Source organism: Moesziomyces antarcticus, assembly GCF_000747765.1.
Source record: "Moesziomyces antarcticus DNA, scaffold: scaffold_v10013, strain JCM 10317, whole genome shotgun sequence".
NCBI classification, from domain to species: Eukaryota; Fungi; Basidiomycota; class Ustilaginomycetes; order Ustilaginales; family Ustilaginaceae; genus Moesziomyces; species Moesziomyces antarcticus.
In genome coordinates this window covers 202039-229323 of record NW_014638997.1, presented here as the reverse complement: position 1 = coordinate 229323, position 27285 = coordinate 202039, and the positions used below count along the sequence as shown (strand labels likewise).

At 59.7% G+C, this 27285-nt stretch overlaps 8 protein-coding genes across 8 annotated transcripts; 3 read left to right on the top strand and 5 right to left on the bottom strand.

Moving 5' to 3' along the window:
* Nucleotides 1–88: 88 nt before the first annotated feature.
* PAN0_013c4686 (tRNA pseudouridine synthase 3) lies at nucleotides 89–5557 on the bottom strand (the record flags this gene model as incomplete). Its single annotated transcript, XM_014799814.1, has 2 exons — nucleotides 89–2093; nucleotides 2310–5557. 2 exons carry the CDS (start codon nucleotides 5555–5557, stop codon nucleotides 89–91), a joined length of 5253 nt encoding a protein of 1750 aa, XP_014655300.1.
* A 689-nt stretch (nucleotides 5558–6246) lies between these two features.
* Nucleotides 6247–8343, top strand: PAN0_013d4685 (paf1-domain-containing protein; the record flags this gene model as incomplete). The annotated part of the gene is made up of 1 exon (XM_014799813.1): nucleotides 6247–8343. One exon carries the CDS (start codon nucleotides 6247–6249, stop codon nucleotides 8341–8343), a length of 2097 nt encoding a protein of 698 aa, XP_014655299.1.
* A 144-nt stretch (nucleotides 8344–8487) lies between these two features.
* On the bottom strand, nucleotides 8488–11228 carry PAN0_013c4684 (uncharacterized protein; the record flags this gene model as incomplete). The annotated part of the gene is made up of 8 exons (XM_014799812.1): nucleotides 8488–9407; nucleotides 9475–9573; nucleotides 9981–10032; nucleotides 10110–10255; nucleotides 10327–10463; nucleotides 10540–10739; nucleotides 10833–10894; nucleotides 10991–11228. The coding sequence occupies 8 exons, from the start codon at nucleotides 11226–11228 to the stop codon at nucleotides 8488–8490; spliced, it is 1854 nt and encodes a 617-aa protein (XP_014655298.1).
* A 651-nt stretch (nucleotides 11229–11879) lies between these two features.
* PAN0_013c4683 (methylenetetrahydrofolate reduct) lies at nucleotides 11880–13838 on the bottom strand (the record flags this gene model as incomplete). Its single annotated transcript, XM_014799811.1, has 1 exon — nucleotides 11880–13838. One exon carries the CDS (start codon nucleotides 13836–13838, stop codon nucleotides 11880–11882), a length of 1959 nt encoding a protein of 652 aa, XP_014655297.1.
* Nucleotides 13839–14692: 854 nt separating this feature from the next.
* Nucleotides 14693–16861, top strand: PAN0_013d4682 (uncharacterized protein; the record flags this gene model as incomplete). Its single annotated transcript, XM_014799810.1, has 1 exon — nucleotides 14693–16861. One exon carries the CDS (start codon nucleotides 14693–14695, stop codon nucleotides 16859–16861), a length of 2169 nt encoding a protein of 722 aa, XP_014655296.1.
* Nucleotides 16862–21912: 5051 nt separating this feature from the next.
* Nucleotides 21913–23774, bottom strand: PAN0_013c4681 (signal transducing adaptor molecule; the record flags this gene model as incomplete). Its single annotated transcript, XM_014799809.1, has 2 exons — nucleotides 21913–23566; nucleotides 23650–23774. The coding sequence occupies 2 exons, from the start codon at nucleotides 23772–23774 to the stop codon at nucleotides 21913–21915; spliced, it is 1779 nt and encodes a 592-aa protein (XP_014655295.1).
* A 337-nt stretch (nucleotides 23775–24111) lies between these two features.
* Nucleotides 24112–24966, top strand: PAN0_013d4680 (cytochrome b5; the record flags this gene model as incomplete). The annotated part of the gene is made up of 2 exons (XM_014799808.1): nucleotides 24112–24793; nucleotides 24890–24966. The coding sequence occupies 2 exons, from the start codon at nucleotides 24112–24114 to the stop codon at nucleotides 24964–24966; spliced, it is 759 nt and encodes a 252-aa protein (XP_014655294.1).
* A 124-nt stretch (nucleotides 24967–25090) lies between these two features.
* PAN0_013c4679 (uncharacterized protein) lies at nucleotides 25091–27280 on the bottom strand (the record flags this gene model as incomplete). Its single annotated transcript, XM_014799807.1, has 1 exon — nucleotides 25091–27280. The coding sequence occupies one exon, from the start codon at nucleotides 27278–27280 to the stop codon at nucleotides 25091–25093; it is 2190 nt and encodes a 729-aa protein (XP_014655293.1).
* Nucleotides 27281–27285: the final 5 nt, after the last annotated feature.

The following is a 27285-nucleotide window of genomic DNA, read 5'->3' as shown; positions in this document are numbered from 1 at the left end:
GCCTCGCAATGCAATTTCTCATCCACTCGTTCGTGCTTCCCAAACCACTTTTGAAGGATGATGGTGTGACAATGGCGTTTTGCAATTTTCAGTCGTCGTGAGATGCGGGTTCGGCTTGGGCTTCGGCTCGGCGTTCCGCACGACGTCGACCGGTGGTGTCGGCCCAGCGTTGGTTCTTGAGCTCGTACGACTCTTCGCGCGGGCGCTCGCGCATCGGCACGTAATTCGCCGCGCCCCTGCCCGTGCCATTTCCCAACGGAACCACCGCCCCCTTTCCCTCTCCCGCACTACCGCCTTGCACTTTGGAGTCGAGATAGGGAAAGGCGGCATGTTGGAACCTCGTCCGGCTCGGCAGTGTACCGTGCGGCGGGGCGGAGGCGAGCACAAAGTGGCGTGCGAGCTCGGTGGAGACCGCGTGCTGCGTCCACGTCTTGTGCACGCGCAGCAGCGCCGAACTTGCCGCACACGCATCTTCATCCGCTTCAGGGCCCGAAATTTGGTCGAGGGGGCCGTCGTATGCGCCAACACGCCACTCGACGTCGGTGGGAAGGAAGCCGCATTCCCACAGCACCAAAGGGCGGTCCGAAGCCATCTCGTAGTTGGGCTTGGTGGCGTAGATTTCCAACCGCCCATCCTCGGGGTGAGTGGGAGGACGGTCGACCCACATCGGCACGTCGGTTGGGGATGCACCAGTAGTGGTGGCTGTGGCGTTGACGGGAAGCCACCACTGAACTCCATCGCCCTGACGCGCGGCCTGGGCAGCGAGCCGCATCTTGACACGGTCGGTAGCAATGGCGCCCTCGTGCGTGTTCATGAGCTCCTGGACCACCGAAGGCTGCTCCAGGCGCGCACCGACGAGAAAGAGGACGGCCATGATGTTGCGCACCTGGTGGTACAGGAATGCAGTGCCGCGCAGATTGAGCACGTACATCTCCTCGTCCCCCTCGTGCGTACTGTTGATGTTGGTGGGTGTAGTGGGCCAGTGCGAAGAGACACGGTCGATGGAAACGCCGTCGATGCGCCGTCGGTAGTTGGTGATCTGCTTGGACGCATCGATCTTGCACAGGTTGCGGAAGTCGTGTTCGCCCACCAGCCGCGCAGCTGCATCGCGCATGCGTCCGATGTCCAGCCGCGTCGATGTCGCCTCCGCAGCAGACGACGAGGARGAGGAGGATTGGGCGAGGAAGAGCGAGGGTGGACCGGCGGGGAAAAAGTACTTGTAGTGACGGTATACGCAGTCGAAGCGCGACGAAAAGTCGGCACGCACGGGCGACCATGCATGGATGCGGATCGTGGGCGGCAGGATGCGGTTGAGGATCTGCACGTAGGGCAGCTCCGTGGCTTCAAGTCGAGCGTTGCGCTTCGCCTCCAACGCCTCGTGGTCTTCCGACAGCGGAATGGGGTCCGAAGAAAACTTGGCCTGGTGTTCAAGCCTCGCCGTCCAGTGGTTGAGCTTCTTGCTCCTGACCCAAAGCGCCACGACTTGGCCAGCCGCCGATACGCCACGGTCCGTTCGTCCGCACCTGCTGAATCCGGCGCCGTCCATGCCCAACGCAGGATCCACGAGGCGCGCAGTGCACATTGCGTCCCACAACACCGCCTCCACCGTGGGCAGCGACGACCCCGAGCCTGGTACAGTGGTGTTCTGCGCAGCTAGCCCCGAGTAGCCCGCGCCATCGTACGAAAAGCGCAGTGCGATCTTGCGACATCCCGCCGCGCCAAAGTCGAACTCCTTGGGCTTCTTCTCCTTCTTTCCCTTTCCCTTTTTTCCCTCCACACTTCCGTCTGGATCTATCGACGAGCCGGAAGGAGCGGATTCGAGCGTGCTGGGTCGTAAGTGCGCAGTTATTTGGGCGGTGGACTGCTCCTCGAGCTCGGCGATGCGCGCAAGCAACGCCTCCTTGGGCCAGTCACGATACCGGTCGCGCAGCGCCATCTTGCGCGTCCACACGGCCTGGGCGGTAGATGCGCGTGCAAGTGCAGAGGTGGTGCCGATTGACCGAGCCTGAAGCACAGAAGAGAGCAAATGCGGGGCGAGTGGGCGCAGGCGCATCCAGCCAGGAGCGAAGATTCGGTGATGGATATGAGAGAACCTGCGAAGGTGCGGTCAGAAAAGGTCAAGAAGAGGTGGAGGCCACCCTTAAAAAAAAAAATCGAAAGGTCCAAAACCGGATGAAAGAGGTAAAATCGCGCACCAAATATTCAGTGGAAAGCACATTTCGCTCGCTCGTCATCATCATACGTGTGTGTGTGTGTGTGTGTGTGTGTGTGTGTGAATGTTTACTTTGATTGTCCTTGTGGTGTGCTACGAGTGCGACAGATGATCTACCACAAGCACGCCGTCGCTCTCGGCAAACGGATACGAGTAGCTGCTCAAGAACTGCCTCACAAAGCCGCCCACCTTGACGCGGCGCTTGTCGGTCTCCTTGCTGCTGTGCTTTGCCTTGCCGATGGCCAGATACGCGAGTCCCTGGATGCCCTCGGCCTCGAGACCCAGCAGGAACTCCTCGGTCAGCTCCACCGCCTCCTTGGCGTGCAAGCCATGCAGGTCTAACAGGCACTCTGTGCGCTCTTCCATCGACAGGCTCGCCGTAATCGAGCCTTGCAATGCCCCGGGCCGCAGTACGCCTAGACACACACCGAGACCGTTGCCCACAACCTTGCCGCGCAAACTGCGCGCACCAGCCTCGGTGCTCTGCGCAGAGTTGGAGCCGGACAAGTTCGGATCGTTGAGCCGCGAACGCAGCTCGCCGAGTCGGTCCTTGACAATCGCATGCGCCGCCGTGCGCGACTCGCTCTCGTACTGCTGGTTGAGCGTCGATGCCTCCTTGCTGTACTTGCTCGCCGACGCCACGTCGCCTTTGCGATACGCCTCGGATGCGCGCGACAGAAGCTTGTTCCTCTGCTCCGCCAACGACAGTACATCGCCTCGGTGCGCGAGGTACGTCTCGGACGCGCTGCTGCCCGTTAGAAGCGTCGGAAGCAGCGCAGACGGTCGCAGCGGAATACGAGCTGAGCCTCGCGCCGCTGCTGACGACGACGACGCCTTGCCCGTGGGCTTGGTCGTCGCCGCTGCTGGCTGTGGGCGGATGGGCCCGGCTTTGGAATGGATGCTAATCACACCCTGCGCATCGTCTTGCGCGCGGGTCGCAGCATCCGCCGGCGCCTTCTTCTGCACCGTAGCCGCCCACCGGTTCCTGGATGCATCCGCACCGCCTCCGAGCGTCGCCGCATACGAGCTCTTGGAGCCTGCGTCCTTGCCCGTCGCACCGAGCTCAGGGAAGTCTTCCTTTGCATCGCTGCCACTCGCGGCACCAGCGAAGTCGCTCGCTTCGGGCGTTGCTTGTCGCTGCAGGCTGCTATCGCTGACATTGAGGCCGGAGACGATGCCCGTGGCGAGCTGGTTGAGCGCGTCGTAGTCGTGCAGAAAGTTGCACGGGTTGTGAGCGCAATGACCCTTGAGCCAGTAGCGGCATACGGCGCGGTTGTCGAGGTCGTGCGAGAAGCGGCAGTCGCTGCGTCGACACTCTCCGGCCAAAAAGTAGCGGCACACTCGGGCACCTGCTCCGCCTGCTCCCGCACCAGCACCGGCAGCGACCTCGTATCGCGGCGTCAACTGGGACGAGCCCGAGCGCGAAAGGCCCGGACGCTGTCCACGCGTGGCAGCCAGACCAAGCGCCTCTCTGGACATGACGTTGACGCCGGCTTTGACACCGGCGGTGGCCGGCAGCGGATTCGCGAAAGCGCGGGGTGAATCGGTGGAGGCTAGCGCAACGGGTGCTCGGGGCAGCGAGGGTCCACCGGCGAGGAGCGACTGGGAGCCGTCGCCGAGCGGCTTGCCGTCGTTGTTCCAGATGGCAGCGAGCGTCTTTTCGATGTCGTAGTTGTGCATGACGAGCGCCTCGTCCACCTGCTCTGGGCTCCACTCGGACGAGCCGGCTTTGGTGCCGGTGACCAGGATGGAATAGAGCATGTCAAAAGGAGTGAGGGGCGCGCTGGTGTCGGGCTTGGCCTCGCTCGAATCGGGTGGCGGGGCGAGACTGGTGTGTGCGTCGGAGTTGGACCAGTGCTGATATGCGTCGTTGCTTGCGTGGTTTGCCGAGGTCCAGCCGGCGTTGGGATCGAAGGCGGTGAAGCCAGCAAAGCTGATGGGCTGCTGCTGGGTGGGTTTGACGGAGCCAAAGGGCGAGAACTCGTCGTCATCATCGTCACCGGCGCCAGCGTGGCTCTTGTTGGCGAGGGCGAGGTTGGTGCTGCTGGAGTTGGAGCTGGGACGGCGCACGAGATGAGGAGTTGGCGTGAGTGTAGCGGAAGGGCCAGCGGTGGACGAGGCGGTGGGAGTGGCTACGCGCGGCTTGAACTCGATGGCGGCGATGTTGAGCTTGGGCGAGCCGAACGGCGACGGAGAGGCTGGGCGGCTGGTGGCACCGCCGATGACACCTGGAGGGAGGGTGGAAAGGGTGGTGGTGGTTGGGGCAGCGCCGTTGGAAGAGGCGAGGCTGGTGGACGAAAGGTTGGAGAGGGTTCGATTCCATGGGCGGGGAGATGCACGCGGAGAGCCGGAGCCGATGACGCCCGGATGGGGACGCGGGCTTGCGCTGGTGGTGGGAGCTGCGTTGGCGGCCGACGAAGGCCAAGCGGCGGCGGCGGTGGGGGAAGCGAGCGAGGCGAGTGCGCTGGAACCGAGATGCGGAGAGGTGGCGCGCTGGGAGGCGAGCGAGAGTGTGGCGGGGATCTCTGTAGGCGTGCCGAAGGAGGATGCGGGCGAGAAGGAAGGGCGCGAGGGCGTCCAGGGCCGCGAGGTGGAAAAGGTGCGGATGGAAGCGGGGCGGCGGACGGGCGACTGGCTGGGGTTGGTGGGGAAGAGGGAGCCGCTGGGCTGGACGTCCTCGCGATGGCGATGCATGAGGTCGAGGACGAGGTTGTCGATGCGCGCCGAGGGGGAAGGGAGGCCCTCGATGGCGTAGAGAGCGTTGGCGAGCGTGGCTCTGACCTTGTCGATGCGCTCTTCCTCGTCGAGATGGACGTCGTTGAGGATGGCGAGGATGTCGGCTGCGTAGTCGGTGGTGGGGGCCGATGTGGATGTGCGCCTGCTGCTGCTGGTGGAGAAGGTGCGGTGGTGGGAGAGGGCCTGGATGGAGAGCTGGTGCGCCTTGAAGGAGGAGGAGAGCGGGGGCGATGTGGCTACGGAGGAGGCGTCGTCGTCGTCGTCGGTCAAGCCGTTGGGTGGATTGTCTGGCTGGGAGAGGAGCTGGGAGGGGAGATGGGCGTCGTAGCCGGACGAGTCGCGATCTGGCGCCGCGCCATCCTCGGAGGCGGAAGCGGATGCCGAGGAGGAGAGCGAGGAGGGCTTGTGCGGCTTGAATGCTGCGGTGAGGAGAGGAGCTACGCCGCTGGAGGAGGAAGCGGACGAGGACGCGGTGTTGGCGGTTGCGGTGGTGGAGTTGGACGAGTAGGACTGCGGATGGGTGGGGGTGGTGGGAGCGGTGCCATTCTTGGGGGTGAGGAGCGAGTCGAGAAAGGATCTTGCGTAGCTGGTGGAGTGTTTGTTCGGCATTTGCGGCGGCGATGTAGGGGCAGCAGCTCAACGTGGGCTATCGTCGAGCATGCGGGAAAGCGGAGGAGAAGAGCTTTGAGTTGGATCAAGGGCGCCGAAGACGGTGGCGTTGGCGTTGGCGGTGATGCGGTGTCGACTGCATTGCAGTGAGGAAGGAGCCTCACCGAGCGATAGCAAAGTGCGTGTGTGCGCTAGGCGTGACGCTATCCGCACAGCTGCCGAGCCGATTCCTGTCGAGATGATGGGGATGGACGAGGATGGACGAGGATGGATGAGGACGATGAGGTGGAGAAGGGAGGACGAGCTTTGATCCGACGCCGCTTCCACACGGCGGCCAAAGCAGCCAAAACCCAGCCAAACGCACCCAAAACGCGCACAGAGCAGCCAACAATGCCTTACAACGCCTTTTCTCGCTCGCATTTATTGAGCATTTTTGGGAAAAAGGGGGCGACGACGATTGCGTTTCGGTTGCGTCTCGCGGGAGGATGCACGTTTTGCGGTTCCGGTCAGTGTTAGACCTTTAGTTCGCACAGTTCCAAATTTCGGCTCCGAGACGCGTCGAAGCGGATGAGAAGACTGGAAGCCTCGAAGGCTCGAAAGGGTGTTGCGTTGATGGACTGATTGCGCACGTCGCCTTCCGTCCAACCACCACCAACCGCCACACAACTCACCCCATCCGACTCGGCACCATGTCCTACTCTAACGGTGGTGCCAACATGCCAGGTGCTGGTACTGCTGCTGGCTCTGGCGCCGCAGCTGCCTCAGCTGCCTCCACCTCCCGCTCCAGACGCGAGCTCATCGACCGCGTCAAGTACCCCAACCCCATCCCCCTCCCGCCCTACCCGCCCAAGCTCGTCAAGATCCCCGCAGAGCCATCCAGATACGCAAACGCTCACTTTGCTGACCGCCTCGCAAGTCAGCAGCCCGTGCCCCTCATCGTCGACGTCCACGCCGGTATGCCCATCGACCTCGCCAACTTCCAGAACCTCTGGGAGGGCGATCTCTCCGAAGTCTCCGTCCCGCCAAACGCATCCCTCAACGCTCAAGACCTCGACGACGCAGATGCTTTCCTGCTCCAGGACTTTGCCACCAACCTCCCCGCCGCAGCCACCACCAACTCGGCTCCCGGCGCCATCGGCCTCATCACCTCGCTCAATGCCACCGACGACCCCGCCTCACAAGCCGCTCTCGCAGCCGCCCTCCAGCAGCGACACACACAGTCCCTCGGCCCAGGCGCAAAAGCCGCACTCGCAGCAGACGACGTCTCCTGGCTGCGCAGGACCGAGTATCTCGGCACCCACCTCAAGGCTCAGCAGCAGGTCCAGAAACCAAAAGTCACTCAGCGCATCGACATCTCCCGCGAGGCACAACTCGCAAAGATCGAACAGTCCTTCAAGGATGCCCAACAGCCACTCGCCTCCCTCAAACATCCGCACAAGAGGGGCGTCAAGGCCGTACAGGTATTCGACTTCCTCCCGGACCCAGAGACCTGGGCCACCAACTACCAGGTCGTCCGCTTCATCGACCCGCCCGGTCGCATCGTCAACGGCATTCCCCAGACGGACCCTCGTCTCGACGTAGCCATCCTCCGCCCCGTCTCTGCAGCAGACGGCGAACAGCGCGTCTCCTACTATCTCCCCGCAGGCGAAGACATCCCCGAGGACCCAGAAGAGCCCATGACCTTACTCGACAACCCGGACAAGGAGGAGACCAACGCACGCAGACTCCGAAAGCGAAGACGCACCGGCAAATTCCCCATTCCTCCACAGGGCGAAGACGAGGACGAAGCATCGCCCAAGCTGCTCAAACGCGACTACGCCACCGCCTACAAGCTCGCGCGCGACTACGTACCCAAAGATACCGCAGAGACTGCGCACGACGTGCTCGTCCTCACCCTCGACGACGGCGTTCCTGATGCAGACCCTGATGCCAACTTCGACCCCATCAAAGGCGCTGCCTCAGCCCCAGCCAACACTGCCGACGAAGAAGACGACGATCTCTTCGGCGACGACGACGACGAAGAGACCAGTCCCAAGGGCGACAACGCAGCCGACCACATCGACTCCACCCTCCCGCCCCAATCCGAATTCGAGCGCCAAAAGCGTTCCAGGCGATCCGCAGCCACCAAGGGCAAGGAGCGCAGCGAGCAGCCCGACGGCGACGGCCTCACCTCCACCGCCCCACCCAAGGCACGCGCCTACTACCACAAGGTGGGCATGCGCTTCACTCTACGCGTGTGGCGCTCGCGCTTCGCCAACAACGAGAAGCTGCGCAACCGCGACCGTCGCTACCCGGGCAAGTGGGACGCCATCCTGCTCGCCAACCGCGAGCTCACCGACCGCGAGAAATTGCGTCGCCTCCACGCGCGCAGCAACGTCGACGACCTCGGCCACCTCGACCCGTACGAGCCCAGCGACGACGAAATCGACGAGACCGTCGAGCAGGCCGACCAAGATACCGCTGATGCCGATGCAGCAGGCCAAGAGGCCGAGCGCGACGAGCCCCGTGCCGATGCGAACGGTGATGCAGATGCGGATGCCGATGGCGCTGCCAGTGACAATGACGTCGAAAGGTCGGACGGCGCCGAGGATGACGATGACGACGACGACGAGGACGATGACGAAGATGGCACCGTCGATGGCGATGAGGAGCTCGCGGCGTTGCGTGCAGAGGCCGAGGATGCCGGCGAGGATCTCGATGTCGACGCAGGCGCAAGACGCGCCCGCTCCCGCCGTTCCGCTCCCTCCACCGACGCCGCAGCAGCCATGGAAGAGGACGACGACTAGACAACAGTCGCACCCTTTCCACACGTCCCGCATGCAATGCACAATTCCATCAGAACGATTACAGATTTCGATTCGTATAGCCCTCGGCTTTTCATTATAGGTGCGGAGTAGATGTCGTGATACGGGGGCGTGGCCAGCTGCGTGTCACGGGGGCGTGAGGTATGCGTCCAGTGTGTCCATTTGGGATGCGTCGCGCAGAACTTCGGGCATGGCGTCGTCCCATGACGCACTCCACCTGGTCTCGACACCAGTGTGCATGTCTGCCGATGGCGCGCAGGAAAAGAGGAAGGGATCGTGGGTGCAGTGCTGTCGGTAGGGCGACTTGTTCCCCGTTGGCGGGTTCATGTAGAAATCAGGCTCAAGCTCTGCCCCGATTGATGGACCCGCCAACTCAGCAGCGATACCTTCACCGAATGGGGCTGGGTCGAGCGACATCGGTACCTCCTCTGCCTGCTGACTTTCAGCTTGTTCCGGGAAAGAGGGTTGAGGTGGCGTGGGCTCTTCGGTGGCTGGTTCGACGTCGTCGAGCAACGCACGTAGCACGTCGAGTGATTCCTGCCGTGTCGGTTGCGGGTCGACCCAGCTTGGCGTCACGCAGTGCAGGCGACTTTGGGCCCGCACCGACGCATCCCACTCGCGCAGCGGCATGGCAAAGATGAGCAGCTCATGGCGGTTGGCTAGTGCCAAAGCGTCGGCATAGTAGCTCGGAATCTCCTCGGCCGAAGGCTTCTCGGTCAATGGGCCAAATGCTGTCACTTCCAACGGTTGCTTGTACGAGGGCACTGCAGGCGAGTCGGTGGGCGTCGATAGTTCGCTGGAAGATGAACTCGATGTGGACGATCTCCTGGCGCGAGTGGGCGTGAGTGGCACCGGAGTAAGCTGCTGCGATGGTGTGGACAGTGCTCTTCGCACGGGTGTACGCTTGATCGTGGGAGATGCGGACTCGGAGCGCCGAAGAGAGGCCTTGCTGTACGTGTTCCATGTACACTGCTTGTTCTGCTTGAGGCATCGCACGCACGAATCCGAACCAGGTGCAGGACCAGGACACTTGCGATGGTTCGTCCCTATACAACACCCACCCATAAAAACGATCAGCTGCGTCCAGTGCAGAAGGCAGGAGGCGATACTTACGACATATATCGCACGCTTTCGCTGCGCGAAGCCGCTTCGGCTTGGTGTCGGGACTCTCGAAAGCTTCCATCTTGCGTGTATAGGTTGATGTCGTGCCAGCTCAAGATGAGTCGAAGGAGAAGGAGCGGGTGCACAAGCACGACGACTGAAGAGTGTGCCCATTTTGTAATCTCTTACAGCCCTGCGGAAGTTAGCGGGAGAGGGAGACGGTCTGCAAGAGGACAGCTCTGCAGCTGACGGTGACCACACTAGCTTCAAGCTCGATAGCTTTGTTCGGACGTTTGTTCGTTCGGAGACTCGTTTGAGGAGAATGCCCAACGGCTGGTAACGATCACAGTGAAGGAGTGCCTACGACGATCTTGAATCCGTGGCGTCGTGAGAGAGGTGTCAACATCTACTCACTCCGTCGTCCGACGGCCAGCGACGATCAAGCCAGAGGCACACAACAACAAATGCGCAGCGCAAGAAGCTATGCGTCGCGACACGATTAGCTTTGTGACACACACGGGGATTTCGGCCAGTCTCAAATGAAGTTTCGGGCCTCTCAGTCGAGCCTGACTGCGCCTCGACCCAGCAGTGCGAAGACCACACGCAATCCACACAATCTCAGTCACACGAGGTGTTGATCCACACACAGCGAGCAGCGCAGGAAGAGAAGAGGCACGGGGAATCATGGCATTCTCGAAATCGGCGCAGTGAACGACATGTGGAAAATACGACACGTCCAACTTGCGGTTTGCAGCAGGTGCGCGAGGCTCGATCAGCGGTCCTCCGCCCATTCCTGTTGGTCGGGAACGGAGAGCAAGGAGCGACATGGGTGATAAAAGTCAGTGGCGTGCTCGGCTTGGCAACTGCGCTTGAAAGGAAATTTGCGTCGGATACTCACGTTTTCCTTTCGGATCTGTGCCTCTTCCTCGGGCGAAAAGTCGTTCTGGATGTTGAAGAGCTTTCGGATCTCCTCGGGTGTCTTTCCCTTGATCATGTTGGCACTGCAAAGAAGGAGCTGGGAGTCAGTAAGGACCTGCACGCCCTGTCTGATAGAATTGATGGAAGGGCCACACGTACACTGTCTTGCAGCCGACGTCGAGAAGCGGCTTGATGTCGAGGTAGTTGGCCGCCAAGATGATCTCGAAGAGCATCTCCTGGTCGACCTGGATGAACTTGGCGTCCCAGTCCGAGATGTCGGTTGTGCGTCTGCGAGACTCCTCGGCGTCATCTGCGGGTGCGGGAGGGTCGCTGCGGTGGTGCGAGCAGTACTCGAGGACCTGTGTCGTGGCGGCAGAACAGCGAAAGGGGTGGCATCAGCTTCTGCACGTCGATCTACCTCAAATGACCGTCTGGATGCCGCGGAGACCTACCTTCTTCAGGACGTTGGAAGACACGTTGGGAAGGGGAATTGGCTGTTCGGTGTCTCCGATGTCTGTGGGCGGGAGGTTCGAGCGCACCAGAGCAGGCGGTCAGTCATGTTGTAGCTGGCAAAGTGGTCGTCATCGAGCCTGCTTAGGCTTTGTCTCACCTTCGAGCATCTGCTTGATGAGCACGGATCGCTCGGCGACATCGCGGTCGACGGTGAACTGCTCGTTGTCCGAGGTGGTGAGGCTGACCATGGTGGTGGTATAAGATTGCAAGCTGGGTGCGTTGCGGTCCGTCTCGAGCGTGCGAAAAGGGATGTGATGCCGTCGAGGCGTGTGGTGATGAGGAGGAGAGGGAGAAAGGGCACGATGGAGTCGACGCGCAACTGAGCCCTGATCCATGCATTGGGCATTTCGCGAGCGCGCGAGCCCCGAGACCCGTGAAATGCACACTCGCTCCGCTGGCCTGGATTTGTGTGGAGCAGCAGCCGGCCGCCGCTGCCTCGCCACCGGAAATTCGACGAGTGGAGCGTGATCTGATCGCATCGCACTCGCCGCCTGCGCAACTGCGCTCAATTTCGAAACACCCGATGATGCGCAGCCACACACACGCGCCGAATGGAGTTCTCTGAATGTATGAAGATTGCGGGTGTTGAACAGCATTAGACGAGAGACAAGGTTGAACTAGTCGTACAAGCAGAGAGAGAGAAAGAGTGCCGAGATGTATCATGTGTATGATGGAAACAAGATGCGGGAACGAGACCGAATGGACGAAAGAGGTATACGGAGAAAAAGTACGATGCGTTGTTGAAAGCAAAAAAGACAGAATGCGTGACGTTGCGTTGAGAAGCCCCGAGGAGTGGTTGTTTGGTTGGATTGTCCGAAATACGACGAGGTGGATGAATGCAAAAAAAGTGAAAGTGATGGATCGAGCATCAAGCCATGTTGCTTGGATGCCACCGAGGCGCCGCAGTTGATGCAGCCCTCGGCCCGAGCGAGCATCAGAGAGGCTGAGGCTCGCTAGAGTGGATCCATGTCAGGTGCACTGCCGCTTCAAGTAGCCGGTGCGGGAGTCTGCGGAGCTGCGTGTCCGTTGGCAGCGCCGCCGTTGGCGAGCGAAGAGATGGCCTTGGAGACCTTGTCAGCGGCGTCGCTCACGCTCGCACCCAGGCCCGAGAGCGCGCCGTTGGCCTCGGCGCCCTTGGCCGCGCTGAGGAACGGCTCAAAGATGGCGTCGGCCGCCTTGAAGTCGTTGTGCACCACGTTCACGAGGAAGTAGTTGTCAAACATGGTCTCGAGGAACTTGCGCGAGGGCGACGACGGCTCGTACACCTTGGCCCAATTGCGTCCGATCTCGTACGCCTCGTCCTTCCACGCCAGGAACGAGATCGACTCGACAATCGTGGGCTGGATGATCTCGCAGTGCGGGAAGACGCCCCAGGTGACGGCGTTGGGCGCTTCCGAGTTGGTGTTGGTGCGCATGTCGCCCTGCGCGTTGACGGCGTGGTAGGTGATCTGCACGTCGGCCTCGATGCGAGCGATGAGCGCATCCAGATCCTCGGGCGACACAAAGAACTCGAGGTACGCCTTCTGGTAGACGTAGCCGTTCTTGGGGCCCCAGCCGTGCACCTTGTCGTCGCTGCGAGCGCCGTCGACGGCAGGCTGCGAGTTGATGGTGAGGAAGCCGAGCTGGTTCATCCTGGTGAGCTTTTCGCTGATCACCGACGTCTCGCGTGCGACGGGCGTCTCGGACCAGGGGAGCGCCTTGATCTGGCCGGCGCAGAATCGCTGGAAGAGCGCCTTGACGTCGTCGAGCGACTGGGGCGTGCCCCACATCTCCTTGGCCTCGTCGTTCGAGTAGCGCAGCTTGACACCGTACGCGTCGACGTCACCGTAGGCGGGGGAGCGCGCGTCGCCCCAACGGCCGTTGGGGAACTCGTCCCAGGTCTCTGTGCGGTTGACGTAGCTCTTTGCGCGGTTGGCCCAGAAGATGGGGCGGATCTTTTCGTCTCGCCTCTTGGGGGTGAGACTGGGGGTCCAGGGGAGCGGGCTGACCTGGTTGACGGACGGCGTGAGGCCGAGGTAGTCGAGGAGCATGCGCGAGCCCTTCTCGAGATTCATGGTGTAGATGTGCAGGCCGCTGATGCCGAGGCCCGTACCGACGATCTTCTTGCACATGTCGCCGACGAGGCGGGTGCCGATCTCTCGCACCTTTTGGTCGTCGTCCTTGACCGGGTCGAGGGCGTCGTGGAAGTACTGGGGCACGAGCGTGCCGAACCGAGCGGTTGCGCGCTGGAAGCCGCCGTAGGTCTGGATGGGCATGACGCCGGGAATGATGGGGCAGGTGATGCCGGCGGCCCGGACGTCCTTGACCCACTTTGCAAAGATGTCAAAGTCGTAGAACATCTGGGTGAAGATGAAGTCGGCGCCGGCGTCGATCTTGGACTTGAGACGCTCGAGCTCCTTTTCGGGGCCGTCGACTGCCTCGGGATGGCCCTCGGGGAAGCCTGCGACGGCGATGGCAAAGTAGTCGCCGTACTGCTGGCGGATGTACTCGACGAGCTCCTGCGCCTGGGTGAAGCCGGCGGCGTGCGGCTCCCACTCGGACTGTCCGGCGGGAGGGTCACCACGGAGGGCGAGGATGTTGCGGCAGCCGAACTCCTTGGCCTCCTTGAGGGCGGTGTCGATCTTGTCGCGAGGCATGTTGGTGCAGGTGAGGTGCATGCACGTCTCGAGGCCGATGTAGGTGTGTACGGTCTTTACGAGCGAAGCGGTGAGGTCGGAGGTGCGACCACCTGCATTCCAGGTGATGTCGACGAACTCGGGGCCGAGATCGGCCATGCGCTCGATGCGGTCATAGAGGTTGGTGAGGCCCTGTGCGGTGCGGGGCGGGAAGTACTCGAAGCTCCACCAGATGCGGCCTTCCTTTTCGGCCTTTGCGATCTTGTTGGTGATCTTCCAGGAGGTGTCGCCCTTGGGCGGAAGAGAAGGGGTGTCGATGCCGTTGGTCATGGTGAAGGGCGGCGATGGATGGCGAGGGTGAAGGGAATATTCTAGATCGGAGGCGACGTCAAGCTGGAGAATGAAACGTGCCTATGAACTCAGAACAGTGACCCGAACACTAGAGAGGCTATGGATACGTGATGGCGATGTGCGAGATAGGAGCAAGCTGGTGGGGCTTGGCGGCGATGTGATAGGGGCAGGGGAAGGATGGTGGGGGGGGTGGTGGTGGTAGCGATGCAGCGAAAGGGTGCAAAGGGTCGCACTTGGGGGTGGCGAAGATCGACTCATCAACAGCCAATTGTGGCCATTTTGGGTTGGCCATCCGACTTCTTCTCAAACAGCCCCGAGCGGCGCGCCGCCCTAACCCTGACTGTGGAAAACAGGCACAAAATAGCGTGAATTGTGTCGGTGCACCCTGGCTTCTCGCCGCCGTCCCCCCGCGCGCTGACCGACAATTTTCACAGGTGCCCACAATTTCCGACTTTTGCTCGCGAATCAGCGGCTTCTTCTGGGCTGGGCTGTGATGATCTGATCTTGGATCCGATTGACCTGTTCGCTGCTCGGAGCTGCAGCCCAAGAAAACGTGGGGCGGCCATGCATCATCCCCCAGACCAACTGATTGCTGTGTAATGCTTACAAATCAAGCTTGGCGATGCGCACGGCCACCTCCACCCTTCCCGGCCCCCTTAGAAGATTCATCGTTCCATTCCATTCATCCTCCATCACCGCCTCATGCGTCCCTCGACCTTTCCCTGAACATCGTCGCATCTTGCATCATACGTCTCTGGGCCAGCGAACCATGTACGCCGTCGTATCAACCCTCTGATTTCTCTCCCACCTCGTTCCGCGCCCATCTCTCGTTCATGCACGAAGATGATCAGCATCAAACTCGCACAACTCAGGAGCGTGCCAGCATGAGTCGATTCCGCATCCGCAGTCGAGCCGCAAATCTGCTGTCATCCAGCGCAGACTATCTCGCTTCTCGTGACTGGCAAGCCGTCGCCGGCTCAGCCCGTGCCCGCTTCCAGCCCCAACTGGCCTCCGCCATTTCGACATCGCACTCGCGCTCGCCCTCGGCCGCAGCCTCCTTTTCCTCGAGCGCACCGCTCCCTCGCTTCAGAGACATGTCGCTCCGTGCAGGTGCGCAGAACGTCGTCCTCCTCCCCGGCTGGGCTCAGCGCAAGGTCGCACGCGACCGCCATCCCCAGGGCTGGGCCACCGTCGATGCACCCGAAGACCTCGAGGACGGAGAAATCGAGCTCCACGTCTCCATCCACGGCTTTGCTTCCAAAGTGCTCGACTCTCCCAGCCGCAGTCAACGAATCTTCAACCAGATGGCTCGTCAACTCGCAGGTCTCCCTCGCATACAGTCCCTCGCCCCCGATTCCAGCGTGCTTCAACCTTCCCAGCCATTCGTCGACGAACCACAAGAGATGGACAGCAGTCAAGCCTCTCTGCCCCAGGACACCGACTCATCCAGTCACCCGCACAGCTCCGAAAGGATCGCACGCAAGCTGATCGAAAATGCAGACGACGAGACGCTCGTACGCCTCATGGAAAACCTCCACGCCTTCCCCACCGATCACGCCGCCGCCAAAAAGGCAGCTCAAGGTCCCAGCCACGATCACGAGCCGCTTCACCAAGACGTCCCCTCCATCCGCACGCCATCCAGATCCGACACCGTCCTCTCCGGCGGCTCGGCACAGTGGCTCAATCGCAGTGCAGACGAGGTCTCCTTGTTCCACAACAACCTCTCTCGTCGCTTGCACGACTATTGGGTCTACCGTCTCCCGCATCACGACGTCTTTATCGAAATCTCTCCAGTAATCAATGGCGACGTCGCCCGCGACTCTCGCGGCAACCGTCTCATTATGGCCTCAACTCGTCTCACCGCCGACGCTACCGGCCAGTTTGAGCATCGCCTCATCATCCCATGGCACATGCTCAATGCCTTTTGCCGTCACTACGCCGACCTGCTCCAGGCAGCACCCCACCAGATCCAAGCCCTCGACGTCAAGGCCACGCTCCTCGCCGACTCCTCCGATACCGCATCAACCGGGCCAGAATCTCCATGGCGCCGCTGCTCCATTCACGAAGACCATCCGCGTCGCGTCAGAGTCATCTCCGACATCGACGACACCGTAAAGCATACTGGCGTCGTTCAAGGTGCAAAGCAGATCTTGCGCAACGTCTTTGTGCTACCCTACAAAGACGCCGAAGTCAAAGGCATCTCGTCTTGGTACCACGCCATGACCGATCTCGGTGTCGGCTTGCACTACGTCACAAACGCGCCTCTCGAGCTTCACAACCTCGTGCTCGACTTCCTAGAGGCAGTTCGTTTGCCAATCAGCCATCTGGTCTTGAAGCACTACCCGAGCGGTGCCCGCAGCCTCTTTTCCAGCTGGCTCGAACCAGCCGGCGAACGCAAGCGCGCAAACGTGGCCAAGATCCTCGACGACTTTCGCACCTCCCAATTCATCCTCATCGGCGATTCTGGTGAGCTCGACCTCGAGCTTTACTGTGCCTTGGCTGCAGAACGTCCTTCTCAGATTCGTGGAATCTTCATCCGCGACGTCAGCACTCCCGCGGCTCGCACACCCGACTCCTCCGCATTCTCCGCCTCATCGGCTTCTGACGCATCCACGACCAGTAACGCTGCCCCTGCAGGCCAAACCTTGCCGTCCGCTCCAAAGAGTGCTTTGACGCAACCGAGCCCCATTCGTCGCACCGATGCGCCAGAGATGCCCTTCTTCGACACCTCCTATCCGCCCAGGGCGCCCACAGTCTTGGATCTGCCAACCTCAAATTACACCGGTCGAGCTGCCGAAGCTGTCCGAACCTCCCGGGCCCTCTCTGAGCAAGAGATCAGACAAGCCCAGATCTTCCAAACCCGGCTCAACAAGGCTACAAGCATGCTACCTCGCACCACCGTCTTCAGACTTTTCAAAGAGGGCGGCGACGTCCAAGAGCAGGCCTGTCAGCTCATTCGTGAGCTACAGAGCGGCACCAGACCCGCCGACCGTACGTCTTGACGCACTCTCCTTCATCCGCTGGCGTCACTCTCTCCGTGCCGTCGCCGGTCCAAACATGATCAACAATGTCAATGCCTAGAACATTCCATGCGAGCGCAACCGCCATCTGATAGAGTGCATCGACATGCATGATGTGCGTGTTTCTAGCGTGAACTAATTTGTTGTCATGATCCAGATCGGATGTCGCGAGGTGCGTCCCCGAACATGCCTCGCATCAGCAGAAGCCGAGGCTTGCACGCTTGACTTCAACCGCACAGCCAACTGCGTCGGTATGCCCGCTTAATGGCTACGCAATTGGCTGGCGCTTGGCTCGAAGCAGTAGCCTGAAGCCTTTACTTTTCACGATATATGCTTCAGGATGGATTCCTGGCACGTCGGAGCTGCTTCTGGCCATCAATGGAATTTCACCGTCATGGTTCGTAGATTGTTGATCATGAGCCATCGTTTGAAGACTCCTCGTCTCTGACGCACGATTTCGCAGACTTGTGCGTTCATGCAAAGCGCACGCGCTCAACGCAAGCATCACAGATGACCAGATGCGTCTTGGGACCGCCTGAGATTCATCTTTAGAAATGCATGCATGGATCACGATTTATTCATAAACTGAGTCAAGTTACGGTTCATAATCAGTTCGTTGAGTCTATCGACATTTTTGCGAGATAGGACCAAGTCAGCTAGCGACGCCCTTAACTTATGCCCGGATTTTCTAAAAATCCGGTCGGTGGTCCACCTGCAATCCGCATCTACTGTAATTCCATCGTTTAGCGTGCATTCATGATCCCTATCGATCGAAAGAAGTGGGGCCTTGTAAGTTAAGTTATCTTCAAATCCATGCGCTAGCCGACCGCCTTGGCTTGCAATCGGCTGGAATGAGAATCATGATCAGTATGGACCCAGCACAAAGATATGAGTCCCATGCAGTCCGGTCGTGTCGTCCAAATTTGGCTCTAAATCTTGAAATTGTCGTCGCTTCCTACCGAAAGAAGGATAATCATGATTTGCTGAATCATTGATTCGTGAACTTGAAAGACCACGGGTCACACACATGGCATCGAGCTTCCGCTGCGAAGTGGCAGACGCAATCAGAGCTTGCGAAGCTCGCTGCCAACAACACTAATGTCACGAGACTTACTTAGCGGTCGTGTTCCTGCACATTGGTAGCCATCGGAAAGCTCTTCGATGGGCCAGCTTCCTTTTCCTTGTTTTACAGGGTCATGCGCAGCAATAACCATGGCGGGGCGAGGGAGATTGCGGGGGCAAACAATCTCATAGCCCAATGGTGGATTTCTCCCGAGAGCTTCCTCCTCTACCTTATCCTGTGGTGGCCAAGAACAGGCTCAACCCTCTGGAGCCAACGCAGGCGGCAGCCCAGAGTGAGAGTGACACCTCGAATGCCCCTGTTGCTGCTGCCAGGGAGGCAAGGGAGCGAAAGGAGCTCGTCACCCTCATTGATTGTCAACACAAGACTTTTGTTGAGGTGGCAATCAGGACCGTGATTGGCCAGCACTGGTCAAAGGCCTACCAGTCCTGGCTTTCCGGTTCAAAGCAAGCTGGTGCCTCCGTGAGCTCCCAATGGGATGAGCTGTGAAGGCTCACTTGCAATGCCACGTACCAGCAGGAGAGAGACTCAGATCCTAAAAAACGCGAGCTGGCGAGGAGCAGCCACCCATCAGCCACCCGGGGTGGCTGGTAATTAGCAGCCACCCCACAGCCACCCGGGGTGGCTTCTCGCGATCAGCCACCCAGCAGCCACCCATGTGTGTGTGGGTGGCTGTGGGGTGGCTTCAATTGATCAGCCACCCCGGGTGGCTGATGGGTGGCTGCTCGTCGCCACCCACCCCATTTGTTAGGATATGACTCCCCCAATCAAGGGGGGACGTGGCTCCCTCCCTGCAATGAGGCCCTCCATGAAGATCCCCACAAGCTGGTGGATCGGGCCATTGAGATGGTTATGCAGGTGTACGATCTCCCTGCAGGCACTTCAGCACATCTTTGAAGAGTTTTACCTCAATTCGTCTGGAGATGTGGCCTCAGTCATATCCTAAMAARWSGGGKGGGTGGCGASGRKCAGCCACCCATCAGCCACCCSGGGTGGCTGATCAATTGAAGCCACCCCACAGCCACCCACACACACATGGGTGGCTGCTGGGTGGCTGATCGCGAGAAGCCACCCCGGGTGGCTGTGGGGTGGCTGCTAATTACCAGCCACCCCGGGTGGCTGCTGGGTGGCTGCTCCTCGCCAGCTCGCGTTTTCTTAGGATATGAGTGGCACAGGCCGAGGTCTTCCACTTGCCCTCCCCCTGACAGCTCAAGGACGATCAGCCACTGTATCCATTTGAGGCTGGGCTTCCGCAAGACCCTCGTTCCAAGCCAGGCCAGGAGCACTCCCATTTCCCTCAGCGGGACGCACTGCAAGGTGATCTTTTGTTAGCTCTGCGCGATGATGCCCAGAGGAGGGCAAAAGACGTGGAGCGACACTCAGACCTTTGTTCCAGGAAAACGATGTGGAACACGCAACGGAAAAAAAGAACAGACGGGAGCTGCGGGAAGACTGAAGTGTGTATGATTTTGTGATCCGTGATTCTTAGCCCCTGTCTCTCTTGCATCGTTTTCCAAGAATAGTTGAAGATGGACGCGTTCGCACACACGACGGGTGCCATAAGTTGACGTGAATAATCATATTACGAGCCTGCTGTATAGAATTCGGTCCTTGGAGTGCCTTGATCCATCATATCCTATTAAAACGGTAGCTGGCGAGGAGCAGCCACCCACCAGCCACCCCGGGTGGCTGAGGGGTGGCTGATGATTAGAAGCCACCCGGGGGGGATGGCTGATGGGTGGCTGCTCCTCGCCAGCTCGCGTTTTCTTAGGGTAAATTATGACTTGATCGAATTTGATCGCTTGACCTTGCGAACAAGTACCATCATTTCGAGTTCCAGACCTGATTTATGATTTATGATGTGAAAAATTATGGCTGGTGCCGTTACCTTCAGGATACTGCGCGCAAGGCTAGAACACAAGGATCACTAACACCTTCTGAAAGCCCCCACACTCCAGTCAGTCCCCGTTGCTTTCTTATTGTATAAGTTGCACATTCCGGTAGCTTTTCGATTCCAACGCTCGCTCACATCAAAAGGACCGCCGGCTGATCATGGCATTTTCGTAAAAAATGTTTCACCAATGGGCCTGTCTCGGCGGTGGCCACTCACGCGCTGAAATTTATATTCTTGTGTGTCAATTGCTAGACTTGTGTCATATTTTGACGAAATAAAGGCGGTCGAAGAGCAGCCTTCATGATGCCTGATCAGAAATTTGTTTTACGATTCGCAATTCTTTAGGTTGAGATTCGCAATTTGATTGCGTGTCAAAAATCGTGATTGCTCTGAGGCCATCACTAACATTGGTGGGGATTCCACATCATTGATGCAATCTCCAAGCGAGATATTCGGGGTCCGAATAACTTAATTCAGCTCGACGCAGCCCTCATTGTCCATGACACGAGTTGTGGACTGTGCATGAATGACCTCCGTAGACTAAAGAAATCCACGAACGTGAAATGTGAAAGTCATGAGTTGCCGATCTGATAATTTGACTGACCATCCGCAGTGCATCATGATTTACGACATCTACGCTGTAGATCTATGTAAGCTATCACCTTCATGGTGCATGTGATTTTTCAGGACCTGGCTTACGCTCCTGTCTTTGATCTCCTGCTCATCCTCTTGCCTCTTTTTAGGTGGTCCTTTCTTGGCATCTCGGAGAACAGCACGCCGACTTTGATTCTTTCTTTATGTTTCTTGTTTTTTCTTTTCATGGTTTCTCCCGCAGTACAATCGCACCGCATTCACCAGGTTTCCGCCCTGCAAGCCTCTCTGTCCTGCACTTATGTGGTTCGTCCTTGCTTTGGACTGCGCGCGTGCCCCTACATCTCTTGGTATGATGCTTCTTTCTTCTGCTTTTTTTAACACCCGCCGCTGACTTTTGTTGCTTCAATCTGTCGTGCTCGCTCGCTACGTGGTGAACGGAACAGGATCCCAGAAGTGCATCTGGTGCATGCGACATCGGTGCTACTGCACTCACAACCGCTTGCTGCAATCTCAAGCTGCCTGTCAGCACGAGCAAGAGGACAACAGAGGACAGCAACAGGAAGTCCAGCGCAAGCACAGCGCAAGCACAGCGCTATGGTTGAGAGGATGGCTGATCCAAGCACCAACGGCGACGTAAGGAGGTATGTACAGAGGCTGCAGTAGCAGACTGCCTTGCTCAAGGCCCAGCTGCAAAAGGCCAACAAGGACTGCAACTTCTGCATGGCTGCCCTGTACAGGATGGCCCGCGCAATCGACCAGGACTGCATGGGCGAGGTTGCCGAGAGCACTCTTTTGTCATGCGTCACACACACCGATAAAGCCACGGCTCACAAACGCCTCAGCAGACTTTTCTAAGTGGAAGGCATGCATGAGTAGCTTCTCTTGCGAGTTCGAAGCACAAAGACGAAGTCACCAAGCCCAGGGCGATTGGTGAAAGCGGATGGTTTGGAGCATGATGCATTATCATAATGCGTTTCTTCCCTTTTCGCGCTTTGCTCCTTCCCAATCTTCAGTACGGCGAGATGAAACAGCCCGAGTGGCGCTTCCTTTAGCAGGCGCTCATACCCTGATTCACGACCCAACCACATTGTCGATTTGATGCATGGCTGTTGGCATATCACACGCTTTGACGCCTCTAATGCTCACAATAAATATGCGTCGATAGTCATGACTCAAGAGGTTTCAAGGTCGTCAGTGTGAAAACGGGATGCTTCACGCCCCTGCCGTTGTCTATGTCTGGCTTGGCTTGATGCTTCTTTCACGTTTGACCAACCGTTCGGAAGCTGCCTTCATGCTTGGGTCTTGTGTCCACAGTCACGATTCACGGCTCGTGCATGTTGTTCGATATGATTCCATGAGGTGGACCTCATGCAATATAGTTAGCCACGGCAACAGAGATGAGCGAGTCAGAGAGAGATTGCGCGGCAGTGACGCTTGACATTGACATGGATTGGCACTAGCAATTCAATGGCCGACGGGCTGGGAAGGATAGCCGCTGGAGCTTCCGATGCTCATGTTGCCCATCTGCTGATTGAGGGCGGACGGATCTGGGTGCGAGGGATATGCGCCAGCGTAGCTACTTCCGGACGGCTGACTTGGGCCGTGGAAGTGCTGTTGTTGGAAGGCCTCGCTTTCGGCGCGCGCCCTCTCGAAAAGCCTGCGCTTCTCGTCGTCTTGGGGAACGGAAGCGTACTGCTGGTCGTGGGGCATGGGCTGGTAGGCGGAAGCGGGCTGCTGCTGGGGATGCGGGGAGGCATGCGTGGTGGGAGCGTAGCCAGCGTCTGCTGGCCTGGCAGACGAGGACTGGGGATAAGAGTGTGGTGGCTGAGCGTGGAAGGGGTACTGGCTCTGGTCGTGGGAGGTGGATGCGGGCATGGCGGGATGAGGAGGGTAGGGCTGTGCGGGGGCCCAGCCGTTGTGGTTGGCATAGTCGGCCGAGGAGGCCGAGGGATGTTGTTGGAGGTCTGGGCGTGGGCGGAGGTAGTCCTGGCTGGACTGGCCGGCGGGGTTGTAGCGCGAGAGGCTCTGCTCCATCATGTCGTCAAAGGAGCCTCTTGCGTGCACAAACTTGTCGTTCATGGCCTTGAGTTCGGTGATCTTGTTGGAGTAGCGATCGATGAGCTTGACGATCTTGGGACGCATGGCGAGGGACTTTTGGTAGAGTTCCTGGAGTTCCTCGTCTTCGGCAAGATTGTCGCGAGCGGGGTCGATGGAGCGGAGCTTGTTGAGCAGCCTGTCAATGTCGGCAGCTTGGGAAAAGATTCGCGCCTCCATCTCTGCCTCCCTTTGGAGCTCGGCGGGCGAGGGGTCGGGAAGGATCTCGACGTAGTTGACGGGGAAGATGCCGGTCTCGCCGCGAGCCTCACCCCTCCACCAGTGCTCGTAGACGCTGTCGAGGACGCGGATGATTTCGCCGCGGGAGAAGGCGAGCTCGCCGGGCTCGGTGGGAGCGAAATCGTACAAGGCCCGTACGCGGGATGCACCGACCGGCGTGGCGGGCGCTGCGGTAGATTGGATTGGCTGTGTGGCGGTGTTGGGCTGGCTTGGTTGGGGTTGAGATGAGGGCGCGAAAGATTGGGCAGGCTGCTGCTGCTGCTGCTGCTGCTGCTGCTGCTGCTGCTGAATGGCGGAGCTGGAAGCGGCTGGGGCGGAGGAGCCGGACGCCTCGGGCTGCTGCGAGTTGTAGGCGGACCAGGCCTGGCGACCGCCCTGATCCTGGATGGAGAGTTCGAGGGCCCTTCTGAGCTCTTCATCCTCTGCTCGGAGCTGCTCCGAGGTTGGCTCTTTGGGAGGCTTGGGAGCCGAGTCTTCTTCTTGGACTGCGTCCTGGGACTTGAGGGAGTTGTAAGTCTCCTTCATGAGGCCGAGGCTCTCGTCGTCGAACTCGCCTGCCCACTCCTTGACGAGGGCGTAGCATCGCTTCTTGACGGTTGCGTGTGTGTTGCGATCCAAGCAGATGCGTGCGAGCGTCTGTGTGAAGGAACGACTTGCGAGTTCCTGGTGTGCAGTGAGGCCGCAGTTTTTGGCGACGGCGTCGGCGAGAGTGAGCGAGTAGAGCTGGACGTTTGCGTTTCGATGCACGAGTCGCTTCTGAATTGCACCGATGCAGTTGCGCGCTCTGGAAGAGAAGGAAGATTGAAAGCAGGAGTGTCAGAAGGCATCGAACGACTCGCTAGAGCGGTAGTTGGGGGGAATACTCACGCTGACTCGCCGCCCGAAGAGACCTTGTCGCATACTTCGAGGTTGAGCTCCCAATTTTCTGCGGTGAGCTCATCCGAGGTTGCGTTTGTGACGATGTCCTCGAAGGGGTTCTTGGCTGCAAACATGTTGCAGGTGTGTGGCGGGGGTGGTATCACGGTATGCCGAATGGTGGACGTGAAGGAAAGGCTGAGTTTGGGATGTCGGTCAAGTGTGGAAAGTGTGGGTCTGTGCTCGGTCGAGTGATGCAACTGCGCGTCTCCTGATTGAGACTTGGCGGCTGTGCCGTGGAAGCCGGATGACACCGCCACACGCCCGCCCTGCGAAATTCAGCGCCTCGAGCTGGCTTAGTCCGGATTACGTGAGACTCTTCTCTTCCCAGTGGACCCTGCCCAAAAGTGGTTGGACAGCAGCCAGCATGCTTACCATCACCACCATCATCACCCGAAAGAGCACGAGGCCATCATGATCGCGACTGTCGATTCAGGCCTCTCTGGCATCAATCTCAACGAGATCCGCCTCTCTGTCGACGACACCGACGCTCACTCGGACGACGGATCGGGATCCTTCGCGAGCGCCACCAGCAGCCCAAGGCGTTCGATCGACGACGACACCCCACCCGCCTTTCCCAGCCTCAACAGCGCTCAGCGACAGAGCTCTGCGTCAACAAGCACTGCTCCACGCTCGCCTGCGCCAACCAAAGCGGCAGCTTTTCTGCAGGCCGTCGCACCGCGTCCTACCTCGACCTCCTCGAATTCCCTGATGGCCCCGCCACCCACCTCGGCATCGTCTCGCAGCGGCGGACTCGCAGCACCACCTTCCACATCGGCGCTCACTGCACCCTTGGGTGTGGGAGGAGCATCGGGTGTGCAGGGAGATGCTGGAAAAAAGCGCAAAAAGGTGGCGCTCGCTCCCGGATGTAGCCCTCTCGACTGGGCAAGACTCAAGAACAGCACCGACCTCCGAGGAGGCGTCACCTCGTTGCTCAGAGTAACGCCGTCCGAGCTCAAGAAACACAACTCCAAAGAAGACGCCTGGTCCGCCTTCTATGGCAAGGTGTACAACATCACGCCCTATCTCCGCTTCCATCCTGGCGGCGAAGACGAACTCATGCGTTGCGCAGGCCGTGACGGCACCCGCTTGTTTGGTACGTCGTTGTTCGTGCGCAAATGTCTTCCAAGCTCAAGTTGCTCACCTCGTCCAGTCCTGTCTCGACTTTGATTGACTTTGACTGCCACCGCAGCACTCACCCATTCGTGGGTCAACATCGACTCCATGATCGACACCGCCATGGTCGGCGTCCTGACATCCGAGTCCTGAACACTTGCTCACTCATTCGACACGAGAGCAGCACGCTTTGGCACGGCCCACAAATCTGCATATACCCGTCGAATCCAGACATTGCCATCCAACATCGAGCGTGCGTGTTCTGCTCTACAGACGTCTATGCGAAGCCGACGAGGCCAACGCCCTTCTGGCGTCGGATCGCAAAGAGCTGTTTGGAGATCATTCCGTACGTCGCCTTCCTCGCCAGGTTCTGCCCGTCTTCAAACGCCTCGATGCGACTGGGCACCTCGCCCTCCTCGTGGCTTCGCGCCTGCATCCACACCTGCATGCCCGACGCAGCCCACCACTCGTGGCCGCGCATCTTGAGCTCGTCGATGTTGAGCTGGTGCGGCTCCTCGGACACGAGCATCTGGAAGATGACAAAGGCCGTCATGAGCACCTCGGGCGTAAGCTGCGCCGCCGTCGCTGCACCCGACGCCTCGCTTGCGGTGGTGGTGGTCGAAGAAGTCTGAATCGAGCCAACCGAGTAGTCGCCCAGGTTCGGTCGGTCGCCTCCGCTCATCAGCGACCTGAGCACGTCGAGCGTGTCGGCGTAGCTCGAGCTTTCGCGTTCGGGTGCGACAAAGCGCAGAGCGTCTCCAAACACCTCCCACACCTTTTGCGTGACGCGCTCCAGCTCGGCGGAACTCTGCTGCGCCGGAGCGTGCAGATGCGACGGCAGAGATTCTTGGGTGTGCGTCGCCACGGCTTCCACCGGAATTTCAGCAGGAAGGATCGCAGCGGAATTGTCTGCCAGCTCGTTGGCATCGTGCGACTCGACGCGGTCCTGCTCGCCATGCTGGATCGTGAGGTCAGCATCCGCATTGAAAGACTCCTGCAACAAGGCATCGTGGTGTGAACTTGCGAAGGACGAGTCGGGCTCCACCGTCTCGTCGACGTTGTGCTGTTTTTGCTCAGCTGTGGCTGGCTCGTCGTCATCCTCAGCAACAAAGTCCGCGTCTGCCACCTCGTGCGAGACGTCGAGTGGGCTGTCCGGCAGCTCTTGCTCTTCGTCTTGCGGCGGAGGTTGGCTGACCTCGCGCACAGCTTGTTGGGCGCGTGCATCGTCATCCACGGCTCGACCGAGCGATTCTCGCGGGAGCACACGCAGTGAGCTACGATCGTGCGTCTGCAAGGTGACATCGGCAGCGAGGGCAGCTTGCTGTTGCTTGTGAAGCTCCTGCTTCTGGCGATCGTTTCGCGCCTGACGCAGCTCGCCGATCATCTCGTCGAGCGCGAGGATCTCGAGTTCCTCCTTGCGGATGCTCTCCTGCACTTCCGACAGAAGCATGTTGGCCTCATCGAGCGCAGATGCAGCATTGTCCGGGTGCGACGCGTCGAGACCTGCGCCGGCACCCGAAGCGACAGCACCGGGTCTTCCCTCTGCATTGGCACGCAGCTCAGCCTCGCTCTGACGAATCTGGAGCTCGTACGATTTGATGGACTGGGCGAGATTGGAGTGTGTCTTGAGGAGGCCCTTGATGTGCTTGCGCGTTCGCGTGCCCTTGCCGCAAGTTTCGTTGAGGCGGAGTGCAGCGATGAGCAACAGACGCGGATCGTCGTTGGCCTGATTCTGGCCCTGGAAGGTGGAGCCGGCGTGATTGTTGCGCAGAGGCGTGGGAGGAGCCACCTGCCTGGGTTCGGGAAGACGGGGCGCGAGGAGCAGGTTGGCGTCGGCGGTGTCGTCGCCGAGATGGGCTGCACTGGAGCTGCGACCGGAGTGGGTGGAGCGGCTATGCGTCGACGAGCTGGGACCTGCGCGAGATGCGGAGGCCGATTGGGGCACGGGCGGATACCAGAAGAGGTTTGCCTCGGTGTGCGCATCGGCGTCGCGGATGTAGGTGTAGATGTCGAGACGCTCGCGGTTGAGCACGGCCGAGGTGAATGGCGTGGCATCGATACCCTTCCTAGCGCGCTTACGGGCGGCTGCCTGGCGGCTGTTGATGGCCTCGAGCGTATTGGTGAGCGACTGCAGTGCGTTCTCCATGGCTGTTGAAATTGTGAGCGGAGGTGGTGGTGGGACGGGTCGGAGACGCGCGGGTGTTGAGGTGTTGTTCTTTTTCGTTTGCCCGATGCGATGGGATTGGCATGCAGTGGTGCGCGTGGCATCGGCTCGGCGCGTGAACAGTTCGAGACGCGTCGGACTGGGGGTGCTTTCTTTTCTCGACCGAGAAAGCAGCGCCTCGGCCAAGTCCGAGCTCTGCAAAGTCGGATCCTCGGCTCTTCTGCAGAGTGTCGAAAATCCATCATTTTTGCCTATCGTCGAGGTTGCGGGGCCAACGATAAAAGCGAGGCGAGGAACGCGCATCTCCC